This window comes from Acanthopagrus latus, chromosome 2, assembly GCF_904848185.1.
Source record: "Acanthopagrus latus isolate v.2019 chromosome 2, fAcaLat1.1, whole genome shotgun sequence".
NCBI classification, from domain to species: Eukaryota; Metazoa; Chordata; class Actinopteri; order Spariformes; family Sparidae; genus Acanthopagrus; species Acanthopagrus latus.
Genome location: NC_051040.1, coordinates 11,986,029 through 12,001,969, shown reverse-complemented (window position 1 = coordinate 12,001,969; position 15,941 = coordinate 11,986,029). Strand labels below are relative to the sequence as shown.

Genomic DNA, 15,941 nt, shown 5'->3' with positions numbered 1-15,941 from the left:
GCCTCGCTTGTCCGCACACATACACACACTCTGCCCAAAATATCAGCTTTTGGCTGAAGAAGTAGTTCACCGCAGATGTGACCGGCCCAAATAGGAGAAGAGAGCATGACACATAAGCAATCAATGTTTGACCGAGGGAGTATATTTACTTTAGTCCTTTCTCCCTTCCTCGCTCACTTTGCCTCCTTTTTTGTGCTCCTTTTTCTTCAGACAACCAGTGTTTTTCTTGCAGTATCAGTGATTGCTGATAGGAAAAAAAACAAAAAACAATCCCTTGATGCTCTATTACTGTCAGACATCATCAACCTGCCATCTTCAGTGTGGTCCGGATTTTTTTTTCTGCCAGAATCAATTTTCTAGTATAGCTTCGGCCTGACTCATCTTCTGTTTCAGTTTCCGAAAAAGTCCAGAGAGAAAACTCGCAGGTAAACATAGCTAGTGGTCTAATAGTGGGATGAAGGTTTTTCCAGTCAAGCACAGGACCTGAGGTCTATCCCCAGTTTATCCTATCCTATTATCCAGGCGACCCCACTGGTTTCCAAAAGAAGTCTGATTGTGTGTAAGCTTATGAGAAAATGGCCCTACTTCTCACTTGATTCATTACCTCAGTGAAACAATGAGTTTTTGGTCTCAGTGGTTAGTTTCAAGTCCTTTTGTGGTCAGATCAGGAGATCCTCCCCACTTGCAAACTCTCATCCAAAATTGTCACTTCTGACTCCAAGAAAAACAAGATGCTGATGGCCCTTCTGCCAAACTCAAGCTTTAAAATGGTTGTCCACAAACTGAAGGGTGACGTCATGCAGCTCAGTCGCCAGGATTTAATGGTATCAGTCAACGTTTCCGCAAACCACAGATACGTCCAAGGTTGACCCGCATACCAGACGTAGCATATCGTGTTTATATTACACTTATTAGTGTGGTGGTGGCGTTATAACGAGAAGGCTGCCAAACAGACGACTGCAGTTCCAATCCCACCACTGGATATTTTCAAGGAGCCACTGAGACAGATCCTTCTGTTTGTGTGGGGAACAAACCAGGTGATTTTCAAACCGATTATTTTTCTGGGGAAGCTGGAACATCTCTCTCCCTGGTGGTGGCAATCAAAGCAGGTATTTTTAAGCCAAACCGTGATACTTTACCAAACCTAGCCAACTGGTTTTGGTGCTTAAACTTAAACAGAGCATAAGCACAGCATTCCGACAAAAGAGAAACCGAAACAATCAGTAAGTTGCAACATAAAGACATTTCCAGTTTTTAACTTAGCTGTGGTTTTGCAGAAACTTACTCAGCTAAAATGTATTCTTGTCTATTGGGTTGGGTCGCGATGGGTTAACACTTGGCTTCCACACACAGCTTCTTCACATCGTTCATCATTGTTGCTGTGTTCGCGGATATATTTTTTTTTCTAACAAAATGGTTCACGAAAGTGTTTTTGGCAGCTTACAGTGCAGTTTTAGATGTTGGTATTTTCCACCGGCGCGGGACCGCAACAACAAAACAAAAGAAAAACGGGCTTTGTCAGCCCAGCGGACACAAAGCAGGACATTCAATTTTTTTCACTCAAGCCAAAATCATGGTGAATACAGACAGATCGGACCCTAACTCTGATATACCGCCGTCAGCCCCGAGGTAAAGACGAGTTACGTAATCCTCAGCCCACATATTAAGGGGACAGGTCTGCTTTATGAACAACAGCGCTTCTTGAGTAACAGGGGGTTTACTCTAAAAAAAGCCTTTTTTGAAAGTTGCCCACAAACTTCTGTCTGCTCTTTATAGAAATCATACCAGTGCTTCATATTCATAAAGACATTACATCTGAGTGTGGGGACCTCGCAGTGATGTAACCACGTGTGGGATGCAGGTATGAGGGCACTTACCGCGAGCGCAGCAGCTGTAGGAGTTTTGGGGAGCGGTCTGTTCTCTCGACATCCAGATGTGAGCGACGAGGTCAGAGAGTGTTCGGATGAGCGCATTCGAGAAGCACGCAGGATTGTGCCGAACAAAAGAAAAGAGGAGAAAATAGTTTGCATTCTTTCTCTCCGTCTCACCCCTTTCTCTCCTTTCTTGTCTCCAGTAATGATCTCATCTCGCTTTCTTATCTCTCCTGTCTCACCTGGCCGACTGCCAGCAGTGATGCTGGAACCATCCAGCCGTCTGATTTCCAATCTCACCAAGGGGGGGTGGGCAGGTTGATAAGTCACTAATCAATAATTTGAAACGCTTGCTCATTTGTTATCGATGCCCATGAGTCGAAAAACTCTCCTATAGTCTCAGTTGACAGAGCGTGCCACTCTGACAGGAAGGCGGGGGTCCAAGTGGTGCTGACCTTTTAACTTGTGTTCAGTTCTACTGCTACAGAATGGATCAGTTTCACCGGTTTTGTCAGTGTGTTATAGAGATTAAAAATTAAACATCTGTAATAGTTTTAAAGGCTGATATTCCCATAAGAATCAGTATAATGAATGTTGCTGCATTGATTACTATTTGTATTTTGATATGAAAATGTCTTGTATCACCCGTCCCTTGTGTTGCTGGCTTATTCTGCTCTTTCAGAACAACTCAGTTACCGTTGTTCTCTGAAATACAGAGATTAATAATTCCCTATGAAAGTGTAAAAGCCTGCTATTGCAAAAGCATTTTGTTACTTTTCATTCACTTTGCTTTTTGTTATTTTCTCTTTGCTTAAAAATTCATCATTCATTTAAGTTTTTAAAGGCTGAGATTCTCATAAATTACAGCCGGAGTCGTCCTTATGGGGCGCATTCTTCTTCTCTTCCTCTGTCTCTTGATCTCTCTCTCTCTCTCTCTCTCTCTCTCTCTCTTTCTGTCACCGTCTTCTTTTGAAATGAATTGTCTGCGCCTGAATGAGGGAGCCTTACTGTTAGCGATATGGTGTTTGATTTGATTTTCCAGCTGAGAGCCCGGCAGTCTCGGTGAGGGCTACCATAAGAGAGGACGTGCGAGAGAACGACTGGGAGACTTGTCCAAATGAAGCCGTGTGTGTGAATGCAAACGTGCGCCTGAGTGCATTAGCCTCGGCTTGTGCGTGCGTGTTTGTGTGTGTGTGTGTGTGTGTTCAGCCCTGCTCCACTGACACTCTTCCCTCCTTCTCCACAGAGAGAAGTGCCTTCTTTCGTTGACCCCTTTGGCTGTTTGGCTCCACTGAAGCCGCCTCTGCCTCCGTGCCTGTCCCCGTCCGCTGGAGTTGCCAGCCACACCAGGAGCCCTCGGACTGCCAGCCACATCCGCTGACATCTCCCTCCATCTCCCGCTCTGTCCGCCAGCCGGCCCGCCAGCCAGACCTCTCTCCATCCATGCCACTCAGCCCTCCTTCTGTGGAAGTCAGCCACTCCGCCCTCCTCTGCAGACGGTGCCTGATGCCGAAGACAGTCAGCTTTTATCGGCCGCTTTGAACGGAAGGAGGTTGTCTCTCTCTGCTGTCCCCCGTCCACCACTGCCTTCTCCCTCAACGTCCCTCCGTCCCTCTTCCTCCTCTGTCCTCTCCTCCTCTAGCCCTGCGATCTTTTCATCATGGGCCAACGGTCGATAATGTGTTTTGCCATTTGTCTCATCTGACAGTTCAGCTGAGGAGGTGATAGAGAGGACTGGAGTGTTTGTTTGAGAAACAGACCGAGGAGAGGGAGAGATTACCAAGCAGACCTCTGTGGCCGTCACAAAGCCGAGGCCCTGGGTGACAAGGCGGTGAAGGATTCCTATTACAGCCACAAACAGACTGTTAGGATGGGCCGCAGGTGGTAGGCGAGCACCAGGCCTCACAGGCTCCACCTCAGAATCAGACCCTGGGGGACAGAACCTCTTAAAAACCTGCTTTTTCCCATGTCCTTTACCCACTCGCTCTCATCGTTTGTCCCAGTGTCGTTAGAAACATACGGAGGCACGCATAATCACATTCGCTGGATACCTTCGCCTCTCAGTCGACCCCTCCTGCCTGGTTCAAAATGGCGGTGAACGTGACACCGATCCGGGACACAAAGTGGCTGACGCTGGAGGTTTGTCGGGAATTCCAGAGAGGAACGTGTTCGCGGCCGGACAGCGAGTGCAAGTTCGCCCACCCTGCCAAGAGCTGTCAAGTGGAAAATGGCAGAGTCATTGCCTGTTTTGACTCGCTCAAGGTGAGTATGACAAACGCCTGTGATGTTCATTCATCACTGCCCTGTCTTCTGTTTTTTTTTTTTATTTATTTATTTATTTATTTTTATCTAGCTTGAAGTGTTTGTGCATTGTCTCCAGGATGTTTTACGTTTTATGTTAGAGGTTTATCGGATGAGAGACGTACGGAGGAGATCACAGACTCGTTTTTGAAATGCAGTCTGTAGTAAAGAGTGTGATTTTGCCGCGAGTGAAATACTGTTTCATGGCAGGGGGATGAATACTTTGTAGAGCCTTTGTGTGTGCGTTTTTTTGTGTCCTGGTAAGCTGAGATGAGGCAGTAATCACATTAACATCTGTGAATCAGACTCAGAGTTTCCTCCACTGGCACATAACTCCAGCGCAGGACCGTCGGCTGGCACACCGCGAAAAAGTTTCTGTGTGATCGTCACATCAACAGGCTGAATGGGAGACATAGAAGTAGGCCAGCGCACACTGTGTATTTCATGTTTGCATGTGAGTCTATGTCGAGTCGAGTGTATGTCTGTGTGTGTTATTTTGAGGTCATGCGGCACAGTGGGGTGTTCTCAGAAGGCTCTGTAATTTACTGTCTATTTTTGCCCTGGCACTGGGACAACACACTCCCACTATGCAGCTCCTCTCTCTCCCTCTCTCTCAGAGAGACAGGAGGAAGAAAAATCAAAAGAAGGAGAGAGTATGGAAGGAGGGAGGGAAATGGAATGGCCCGGGTCGAGGAAGCCGTGGAAAAAAGAGAGAAATGCGTATTAAGGAATTCATTCCAGGACGCTGAGTATTCATTGTGGCAGGAAATGTTTACCTGATGCTCAGAGGCACAGCTGATCAGAATGTCTATAACGTCAGTAGACTGTGACCAATGTGCTTGAGTTTCATCGAGGTAGAAAAACGTCAACAATAGATCATAGCGAGATTCTTTGTGCCACCAGCCGTTTTGTCACGGCAAGTGTCAAACCAATCCCGCCTCCCTGCAATTCATATTCTACTGCACATGAATGTAATCACTTCCTGGACAGAGCATTTCCAGTGATCATAATCATTGCAGTAATTAGGTTTCCTTCAAGATGCATCGAGCAAGCACAGAAGTCACAGGAAGGTCGTTGAGGTAGACGATGACGCCGAGAGACCGGATTTTGAGTCCCACATGTCTGAGTCAGTGAAGGAGGCTTGTGGTTTTAGTTAGTTCTGAATACGACTGCCATTCTGCAGCCGTGCTAGCAGCTTGTGAGGCTTTTATTTACGTCAATAATACTCTTGGCCATTGTTATAGTCTACTCAGCGTTTTGCAAGGTAGCGTGCAAATATTTGCTAATGAGAACTGAACGTAAAGTTCAGCTGGGGCTGAGGGGATCTCAATATTTTGCAGATTTGCAGATATTCGTTGAGAAACTTGAGCATTGGAAAAGTGGAGATGGAAATCTGCAAAGTTGTGTTAATGTCAACTTTGTAGTGATCTCACAGATCAACAAATCCAAGAGGATGTATCCTCTGGGGATCATGACTGTCCGTACGATCCATCCTGCAATTGAAATATTTCAGTCTGGATCAGGACAGCGGACTGACCAAAAGACTGACCAACATAAAAACAAAAAAAGGGAAACATCCTGTCTCATGCTTCAAGTCAGTATTTACTTTTTTCCCCCAACATAAACTGTAACCAAGACCCTGTCCCTAACCTTAACCGGCAAAACAATGAAGTCATTAAAGTGGAAACAGACAACCTCTCTTCTCCAAATCTCTTCCAAGTGCTGTTATTGTTGTCTCCTCTGTTGCAAAGACAGCTGGAACGCTTTCTGTTTTTCTCAGAGTCGCAACTACCAGCAAACTCAGTTCAACACACAAGTTCATTCAGTCATTCAGTCTATAATGAAGACATAAGGAGCAGTAGCCTTTCTTTCGCCGGGAGATTTCACACCTATGCATCGTGAAAGTGAGGTTTTATTGGTCACAAATCTAAATGCAGATGGTGTCATTGTTCCATAGATCATCCACTGTCCAATCAACATTTACTTCAGATATGTTGTCAGTGAGTGTTCTGCAGATATGCTGAGTATGAACCACCACTTGTCTCGGATGAAGAGATGATAGGCAATAAAAAAAAATCCAACTTTAATGGGTTTTACTGCAGGCAACATATTGTCCCTTAAGCCATAAACATGCAGAACACAGTTCCCAGTTGTGGGAGCCTATACACTAAGAGTGTACAGCCGGTCGTAGTTTAATTTACCAACAACAGTGAGGGTTTGTAACGGGGCAGCTGTGGCAGCATGTGTCGTGGCTGAGGGCCAAGCGTAAACACTGGCCCTGTGTGGTCATATATTATGTTCTATATGACGACAAGTACATGTGCACGTACATATGCGGGAAACGAGTCGCGTACACAGCATGCTGCGTGTCACGAGAGCTCGCACCGTGGCATTTTTCAGCCTGCTGTCTCATTATTCCAGATGCTGGAAAATGTGTTGGATACAGCCATATCAGTCGAGTCAATCTGGGTATTTTGGCTCAAGCGAGTGCAGTGATTCTGGATCCGGGTGTTCTGTCTACCGTGTTCTGCACATGTCCTGTAATTTGTCTCCTATCTGATTGGCAAGCGAGGTGTTATTCGGTGTAACTGGAGAGCAGAGCTGGAAGTCAGTCAAGCCAGTGCAGATCACAGCTCAGCTTAGTTTATAACAGGGAGGGAGGGGAGGAGGTGGAGGTCCTGGTTAAGCCAGGCGCTGTGTTATCACAGCTCTGGGCTGCTTGGTCGGCGCTTACGCGAGCTTGAGTAGGTACAGGTAAGACGGGAAACGGGTAAGGGGGTGCTGCAGGGGGGGCATCGCACAGATCATGAAAACAAAACAGGGAGACCGAGCCGGAGAGGGCGAGAGCTGGCGCAGCGGGGAATGTGCGAGGAAGCGGAGCGCCGTGCTCAGAGCCCTTCCCTGCTCGCACTGCCAGGGCATTCCACAGTCTACCTCCCTTCCCTGTCTCCGTGACAGAATGATAGATCTGCTTTATCTGCGGATGAATTCATAACGCAAAGCTGGGCATGGAGAGAGCGGGGCAAGGGAATGGGGAAGGACAGGCGGGAGGATATGGAGAAAGAAAAGGGGGGAGTAAAGGGATAGATGTTGGCCTCGCACTCCCGGACAATTTGGCATACCAGCCACCCTTCATTCCTTTTGAAATGCAGGCCGGCAGAGGAAGGGAGGGCCTGTAGCCGGAGAAAGTGAGAGCCATGCGAGTGTTTGTCCCCTTTGCTTTTTCCATCTTTTGCTTTCATTCTCGCATTTAATAAAAGCACCTTGTTCTGTATCTGTTTCTTGATACTACAGTCACAGTTTTTTTGCCGGTGAATGTCCTGATTTCTCCTTTTTTTTCTTTTCTCATACGCTTCCTTCAGTCATTCAGCGTTATCTGGAGAGAAAGAAGGTGTTTGTCAGCTGTGGATGTAGTGGAAAGTTCCATTTGATGGGGTGGCGTTTACAGAGGAAGGAGTGATAGAAGCGAACAGGAAATGAGTCAGAGGGAGAGACTCTGTAGGATTGGCCGACATCACAGACGGACCGGCTGTGGAGCAGCAGCGAAAAGTAACCTGACTAAAAAGACGGCAGGAAACTGGACACAACTTTGAAATTATATCACATAGTGGATATTTATTTTTAAACTGGGGTGTGACAGCTGATCGAATCGGCCCCGCAGTGCTGTAACAACTCTTTCGCCAGTCTTTCAGTGTACTTTTGGTGTTTTACTCATCATCCTCGGTACGGGCTGAGTAACTATCATACACTATTATATTTGTCCTTTGTTCAAAAGCTTAAAACTACCTGTTTATGTTTTCCCAATAAGGGGTTTTAAGCCGCCTTAAAGTCTGCGCAGACAAAACTCGGAGTTACAAACACACAACCAATTTTAGACCTTTCAGGCAACTGTCTATAATTAGAGAAAAATAAAAAACAGAAAGGGGGTATTTGCTTGTCCTTTTGGCTCCTGCCTCAGGAATTCAGCAGCTTGTTGCTATTAGCAGCTGGAAACAAAGCCCGTTTCATTGTATGAGAATAAAAAAGCAAATCTGGGGGTATTTAGGCTGATGAAATACAATAAACTCACTATTGGGCTTCGATGGGAAACAGGTGAGAGCGGGCCAAAGAGCCACGGGAGCTCCACAACAGCACGATGGACCTGCTACTGATGACCATGCAGAAAACATCTCCAAAAAAAAGTGGGTCTGAATTTCCAAGTCATTTCTTCCCATTAGGATTCTTCGTCCTGTTGTCTTTTGAATGCGTTCTCCCTGATGGGAAAATCTTGTCATTATTGAAATCCTCAGTAACTGTCCCAGGTGGCTGTTTTTCTATGAAAAGAATAAGAGTATTTAATACTAACAAGATTTGGGGCGAACTGTTGAGTGGATGGAACCCCTGCGAGCTCCCACAATGCGAGATCATTAAAGGTCTGAAGATAGTGACTCATTTGTTAAGTCATTTGTGCCGCTGGATTTATTACATCAAGAAAACAGAGGGAGACATTTTATTATTATTATTATTATTTCAGGGAGTTGTTGTAATTTGCACTCTTCTTATCTACAAATATGTTTTCTCTTTGTGTGCTGATTATATTTTAGCTTTAAATAGAGATTGTGACTGTTAACATGCAGTCTAACGAGCCCACTCAGGATTTACCGATGTACTTATTTACTTGTTTCAAAGTGAAACATGAAACATGAAAAACTTCAAAGTGATTGTTGGTATAACTTTGTAGTGATTACTTTATGTTCATAAGGGACACGTTTTGTAACTATGTCTATATATATATATATATATATATATATATATATATCTATATATATATATATATATATATATATATAGCTGATGCATTTCCTGTCTCACTGCCGTCTTCTTGTGTGCTCATGCTGGGAGCCGTGAGAGGAAAAAGTCGCAGGAACGTGGTTTTGAGTTTTTCACAAGAATTAATTGGAGTCAGAACTTCTTAGATGCAACAGTGAATCAGTGTGCAAATGAGATTTTACTGTCAATTTGTTCACCAGCTTTTTTTGATAGTCGGTTAATCAGTTTGATTCAATCAGTAAGAGAAAAAGGTCAAAAGGTAAAGTGACTATTTTCTGGTTTCTTTACTCCTCCCCCTTGACAGTAAATTGAATGTCTCTTGAGGACATCTTGGGCTTTGGGAAACACATTGGCTTTATTATTTTATTTCATCATCATTTTATCGACCAAGCGATTGATTGATTAGTTGAGAAAATGACAACAATTGACAATGAACATAATTGTTTGTACCAGCCCAAAAATGTCTACCCATATTTAACCTCAGTGCGTGCCAGCCCAAATCAAACAGCCCATAATGTATGAATAAATCTGTGTTAAATAAGCACACTTTTGAAATACAAAATGTGGGGTAAAAAAAGTTCCTGCTTCAAAATGATGAGGAAACACTGCCAACAAGGTACAATAGATAGCTTAACATTCAACATGTATTTGTATTGTGGATAAGGGACCTTTTCTTATTCACTATTCAACAAAGCCTTACTTACTTGCTTGTTTATTGCATTTATACATTTAACGGTCAGCACAATGTACATGTGACTGGACTTTACCTCAAAGTGAACCCATGGCAGTATATAAAAACATTTTTCTTTTTACATGAAATCAAATAAATAGATCAGATGAAACCAAATAAAGATAAATAGGTAAGTAGACACAAGTATCGATCAGAGTACAGCGCACGTTCCTCGCAACGTATTTGATATTTTCATCGTAACGTCACACTTCGAATGCCTCTTCAATAACACCATGTTTTACATCATCACCCAAAATGTTGCTAAACTCAGATGTAAGTCAGTTTCTCAGGAGCCAGACACCTCAGCACCTTTAATTCCTTTTCAGAGTTTTGTTGCCTGCGGCTCTAACGTTACAATAACTTATCTCAGAAGTCATCTTGCTGTAAGTTACGTGATGGTGTTGTTTACAGATAAGTAATGTAATATTCATTATCTCCCTCCCACGGTGTGTTTTTCAGTCGATGTGCAAGTTTATCCGGACTCCATCTGACCATTTGAAGTAGATAATGCTAAAATCCCGAGATACATTTAATGTTGGAGTTCACAGTCACAGAAAATAATCACACACACGTATCTTATTAAAGCGAAAGAAAAATGGGAGAGGAAAAATTAAATCCCTTCAACTCGTGTTTTCATTGAGAGGAAGTTGATTTAAACATGTGACTTCTGGAGGTGAATAATTGCTGCAGCAGGTTGAGGTAGCTGTGTTGGGTCGTGGGGTTGATATGAGAAGCTGAAGCGCGTCCCATTTGTTTTATCACTCTGATCTCACACTGCCTCTTCCTCTGTTTATTGCACAATAGCAGCCTGTGACAGCTGATAATTGTTTTGTAGAAGTGGCACTGATTGGAGGGCTGTTGAGTAAATTAGGGTTGATACAAAAATCCGTCAAGCACCGAGGGGTTTACACTGAATTATGTGTTATTTTGACTAGCAGCATGCAATTTGGTGTCTAAAAGTTGGCAACCGGAGTAAATACAGCATGTCACATTCTCAACAATCTGATCTGTCAGTAATTAAATGTTGCCTTATGCTTCTGTGAATTATAATGCATTGTTGATTATTAAAATGTTTTATGCTAATGGCTCAATTAGACAGCAGATTAACGAGGAGTTCTATTCCGCCTCTATGTATGGAGCCAGTGATACGAGAAGCTACTATAGTAAAGAATGAGTTTGATGGAGAGCTGCTGGTTTGATTCAGCCTGATTGACTCATTGTCAGAGAAAGTGTATTGAACAAAAAAAAAAAAAGTTCCACAAAGACCAAACTCTCTCCCGAGCCGGAGCATTCTGGCCTCAAGTGTGTGCCGGCGTCTGAATGTTATTAACTGAAGACAAACTGACTTTATATTTGGTGCTCCAGGGGTGTTAATTTCACACTCAGTCCATCTGGAGTGGCTCGAAGGTGTCATACGAAAGACTGGATGGCTGAATTTGACAGAGTACAGATGACCCTTCAGATGCTGTTTCAGGCTCTTTCAGGCGCCATTCAGCTAAACAGTAAGTCTCCTAGTCTTCAAAGATGCTGCTCAGGTCCGTGTTTGTTGGGAACCAACACAACAAGGTTTATAGCCGTTTTCACACATGCACTGCTATCCGACTTTATCCCAGACGAGCTTCATGTGTTTCACGTTGAAAAGGTTGAACCAGACATCAACCGGACTTCAGCTTGCCAGCTACCTTGTCAGCGCAATCATGTCATTGTCCGGAGACAACCCACGGCTTGCTTTACTCGCTTTTGCTGATATTGCAGATACGCTCTCACCTGATGGACCAGTCAGTGAGAGAAGTGCTGCTAGAAACTGCTGCTAACTGCAACCAATCAGGCAGACAGAGGAGATCCAAGCCAGTTGGGAAAAGAGCAAAAACACGCTTTCCATCGAGGAAAGCCTTCACTGCTGTCAGTTTGTCAGAAACGTTCATTCGGCCCATATACATCGTGGAATGATAACACCTGGGCTTTCCACTCCTGATCTTAGCCAAATCTAAGCCACAAGCAGGCCAGAGTGGACCACCCAAGTGCCATAATTGCAAGTTGCATGTGGGCCGAATTTGTCTGGTATAATTTTGCCATTTGGACAGCAGCTCAGCTAACCTTTTGAGGAGCCACCATTGTTGTTTTCTCACACTTCTATGGTGGTCCTCACACCGTAGTTGCCAGTAGTTCCCACTATTTATAGCCGAACACAAAGTTTTGGACCTGATTCTCTGGACATTGTTTAGAGTACATATGAGAAAGCAGCTCTGATCAGAAAGGCCCATAAAGGTGCCATTATTGCCGAGGTTAATGAAAACTCTGTGTGATGCATGTATATTAAGGTTCCGTCCTCTTTTCAGTTTAATTATGCAATACATTATCCTGGAGGTGAAGATTATGCTAATAATGGCCACTTGTCCTTGAGAATTGGCGCACCTATTATTGCAGTAACACAGGGCGCACCTTACTGTCATCATGGTGATGCCGCTGTGTATTATGTCCTCATAATCCCCCCAGAAACAGCTGGTCTAAGCATATAATGGCTGTTATAACATGGAGCCGGTGCCAGCAGGTGTTTGAGATGTGTCCTTAAATCGGAATATTTACGAAGCGCGATCTCCCATGATGCCAAAAAGCATAGAAACCAATTACATGTGTGGATGTGGTCTGCATCGAAGTCCGGTCTCCAGTGAGTCCCCTTTTGTGTGGTGATTCATTAAATGCACAAACATTTTTGACAAATCTAGCTTTTGGGACATTATTAAAGAAATAAAAGGAAAAAAAATACAGATAATGCTTCATTTGTTCAAAAATTCCTCAAAGCACCTAAATAATTAATGTATGAAAAAACCAACAGCAGCTTCACAGTTGAGAGCAACAACACTACTTTAACTACTTTAATATAATGTTGTTAAACCTTCAGTGAGATCGATGCAGTATGTTCAGAACCATGTTTGTAATATACATTAATGCACGGCAGTGGTCACTCCGCTTACATTCCCCCTGTCAGAGCGATCGATAGACCATAATTCACAACTCACATACTGTACACAACCCTCAACCACGTGTCCATTTTTTTTTTTCTTTCACATTGCACAGACACGAAGCTAAGCAACATGGGGAATGTATGGTGACCTACATATACGGTGTACTTCAGAGTCCTTGAAAAGCCACGAAAAAATGCAGAGGGTGAGTGCAAGAGCACGAGAGAGAGAGAGAGAACAGATAACAGAAGAATAGGTAAGGCAATATGTATTGAGATGAGAGCACAGTAGAAAACAGAGGTAGAGGTGTGTGTGTGTGTGTGTGTGTGTGCGCGCGCAGGGATGCAGTATATTGGATAAGAACTCTTTGAAAAGGGAAACGCACTCCAACAGTGTTAATCTGCTCTGTATCTGTATTCTGCTGTCATGCTCCTCGCTCTCATCCTCTCCTCTCATTACCTCTGTTAATCTGTCTCTACTCAACCCATCCTACAACCCCCCCCCCCCTTTTTTTTTTTTTTTACTCTCTGCCAGGCGTCCCAGACACTTTCATTTCCATTTCACACACACTGATTTTTATCCTTTTTCTTTATCGCTTTTCATCATATTTCGGGGAGACATTTGCCTGTCTCTGGCTTTGTTTTTTTTTTTAACCATCAGAAAGAGATGAATCACGCTTCCATGATGCTTATACCTGTCTGCGTTGTGCGTCACCAGATTTTAGTGTGCGAGGAGGGGGTGGCGTCACTGAGGTCTGGGTTCGGACTATTTCTGCACGTCACTGGCTGAATATGAAAACAGTGTTTACACATGTGCGTCCACTCTAGGGGTTCAGGTTGTTGTGTCTGAGCTGTCCTAACTTCATTGTTCTGCTAAAACCGACGTTTTTCCTGTAAAAGCCACAATTTGCCGGTGTTTTTTCAAATTACCCAGTTCAGGGACTCTGTCTCTGCGCATGCACATAGCTGACTCAGGGTTGACAAGATGGCACAAATAGAGAAAAGGATGCGTGTTTGAATTTTCTTAAAGCTCCTTCCCCCCCAACAGATTTCAGTATTTTAACTTAATAAAACTACAGTCCAGTATCAGTGCTCTTTTCCCCAACTTTTAAATTTATATGTGAATTAACTGGTGGTGAAAGCACAGAATTTAATGCTATTGACTATAGCCAGTGCCTTGTCCTAAAGGTCCAGCCATTAATCTTAACATTTAAAGTATATGCACATATAATGGAAAAATTTGAGTTGTGTCTCCCAACATGTAATAATAAAGTATTTGCTGGTATGTAACATGGTCACGTATAAGAAGTGATTGTTGGTGCTCTCTGTTAGTCCGTGTATTACGAGTCGAACCATTATTTAGATTCACCTCTCTCTCTTTTCTGTACTCTAAAAGAGAAGAAAAACCATTTATTGGACAGTCTTTGGACAAACGTTTCCTAGAATGGAAGAGAACAGTCAACTTAATGTGAAGAGATGCTGGTGCGCTACTGACCGGAGCACACATTGTGTAGCCCATGAACAAAAATACAAGGTTATTCTCCCTCTTTTTCAACATTTGCACATACACTATATTGCCAAAAGTATTCGCTCACCTGCCTTGACTAGCAAATGAACTAAAGTGACATCCCAGTCTTAATCCATAGGGTTTAATATGACGTTGAACCACCCTTTGCAGCTATAACAGCTTCAACGCTTTCCACATGGTTTAGGAGTGTGTTTATGGGCATTTTTGACCATTCTTCCAGAAGTGCATTTGTGAGTTCACACATTGATGTTGGACTGGAAGGGCTGGCCCTCTAATTCATACCAAAGGTGTTCTATCTGGTTGAGGTCAGGACTCTGTGCAGGCCAGTCAAGTTCAATCACACCAAACTCTCTCATCCACGTCTTTATGGAGCCTGCTTTGTGCACTGGTACACAGTCATGTTGGAACAGGAAGGGGCCATCCCCAAACTGTTCCCACAAAGTTGGGAGCATGGAATTGTCCAACATCTCTTGGTATGCTGAGGCATTCAGAGTTCCTTTCACTGGAACTAATTGGCCAAGCCCACCTCCTGGCCCGTCCATCAGATTGCCAGATGGAGAAGAGCAATTTGTCACCCCAAAGAACGCGTCTCCACTGCTCTAGAGTCCAGAGGCAGCGTGCTTTACACCACTGCATCCAACGCTTTGCATTACTCTTGCTGATGTATGGCTTAGATGCAGCTGCTCAGCCATGGAAACCCATTCCATGAAGCTCTCTACGTACTGTTCTCAAGGCCACGTGAAATTTGGAGGTCTATATTGATTGATTCTGCAGAAAGTTGGCGACCTCTGTGCACTATGTGCCTCAGCATTCGCTGACCCTGCTCCGCCATTTTACGTAGCCTACCACTTCTTGGCTGACTTGCTGTCGTTCCAAATTGTTTCTACTTTGTTATAATACCACTGACAGTTGACTGTGGAATATTTAGGAGTGTGGAAATTTCACAAGTGGACATGTTGCACAGGTGGCATCCTATCACAGTACCACGGTGGAATCCACTGAGCTCCTGAGAGCGACCCATTCTTCCACAAATGTTTGTAGAAACAGTCTGCATGCCGAGGTGAATAGTACTTGAGTAAAAGTCATAAAGCATCTGATATTACTTGTACATAGTACAAGCAGTATGTATATCCTGTAAATTATCGGGAACCAATTATGGGATCAAGCAATTTTCTGATTATGAGTTGAAAATAGGTGAATTTTGCTCTGTTACATCCTACAATCTACACATAGCTAGTAACTTAGGTCATCAAATAAACATATTGAGTTAAAAGTAAAATAGTTGCCTCCAAAACGTAGCGGGGTGGAAGTATAATGTAGCACAAGTACCTCAAAATTCTCTTTAAGCACAGTTCTTCAGTCAGTGTACGCAGTTCATTCAGTACTGTTGAATTTTGCCTGTAAATGCATGTGAACATGTGTACGAGTGTCCCCCTGAGTTGTTGTGTAAAGTGGTGTTATTGGAGTGAGAGATGCTCCAAAACATTAGTGTTAGCAAGTGGGTGTACTCCCTCTAACTGTTATCATCTCCAACTCAACAGATCCATTAATAGAATATAGTTTGGGGCCCAACTAAACAGGATATACCATATCTGATTCCTCACGTAGCTCGGCCTACACAGGACATTTTGAAAGGAGGCTTTTATTAGCACATTGCCATGAAGTAAGCAGCGTACGCGTGAGCCAGCGGCTATTAACTTTGCCGGGCTCTGTTCGCGAGCGAGTCCTCCCTTGAAACGT

General features: G+C 43.7%; 1 protein-coding gene across 7 annotated transcripts in view; it reads left to right on the top strand.

The window, feature by feature from the left end:
* The window catches only part of LOC119030944 (muscleblind-like protein 1), a 136,358-nt gene that overhangs the window by 80,770 nt on the left and 39,647 nt on the right, over window positions 1–15,941 (top strand). For all 7 annotated transcript variants that reach the window (XM_037118957.1, XM_037118966.1, XM_037118996.1 and 4 more), the window contains exon 2: window positions 3,118–4,133. In XM_037118957.1, coding sequence (XP_036974852.1) covers window positions 3,960–4,133 — 174 coding nt within the window. In that variant the 5' untranslated portion in view covers window positions 3,118–3,959. The remainder of the gene's footprint in view (window positions 1–3,117; window positions 4,134–15,941) is intronic.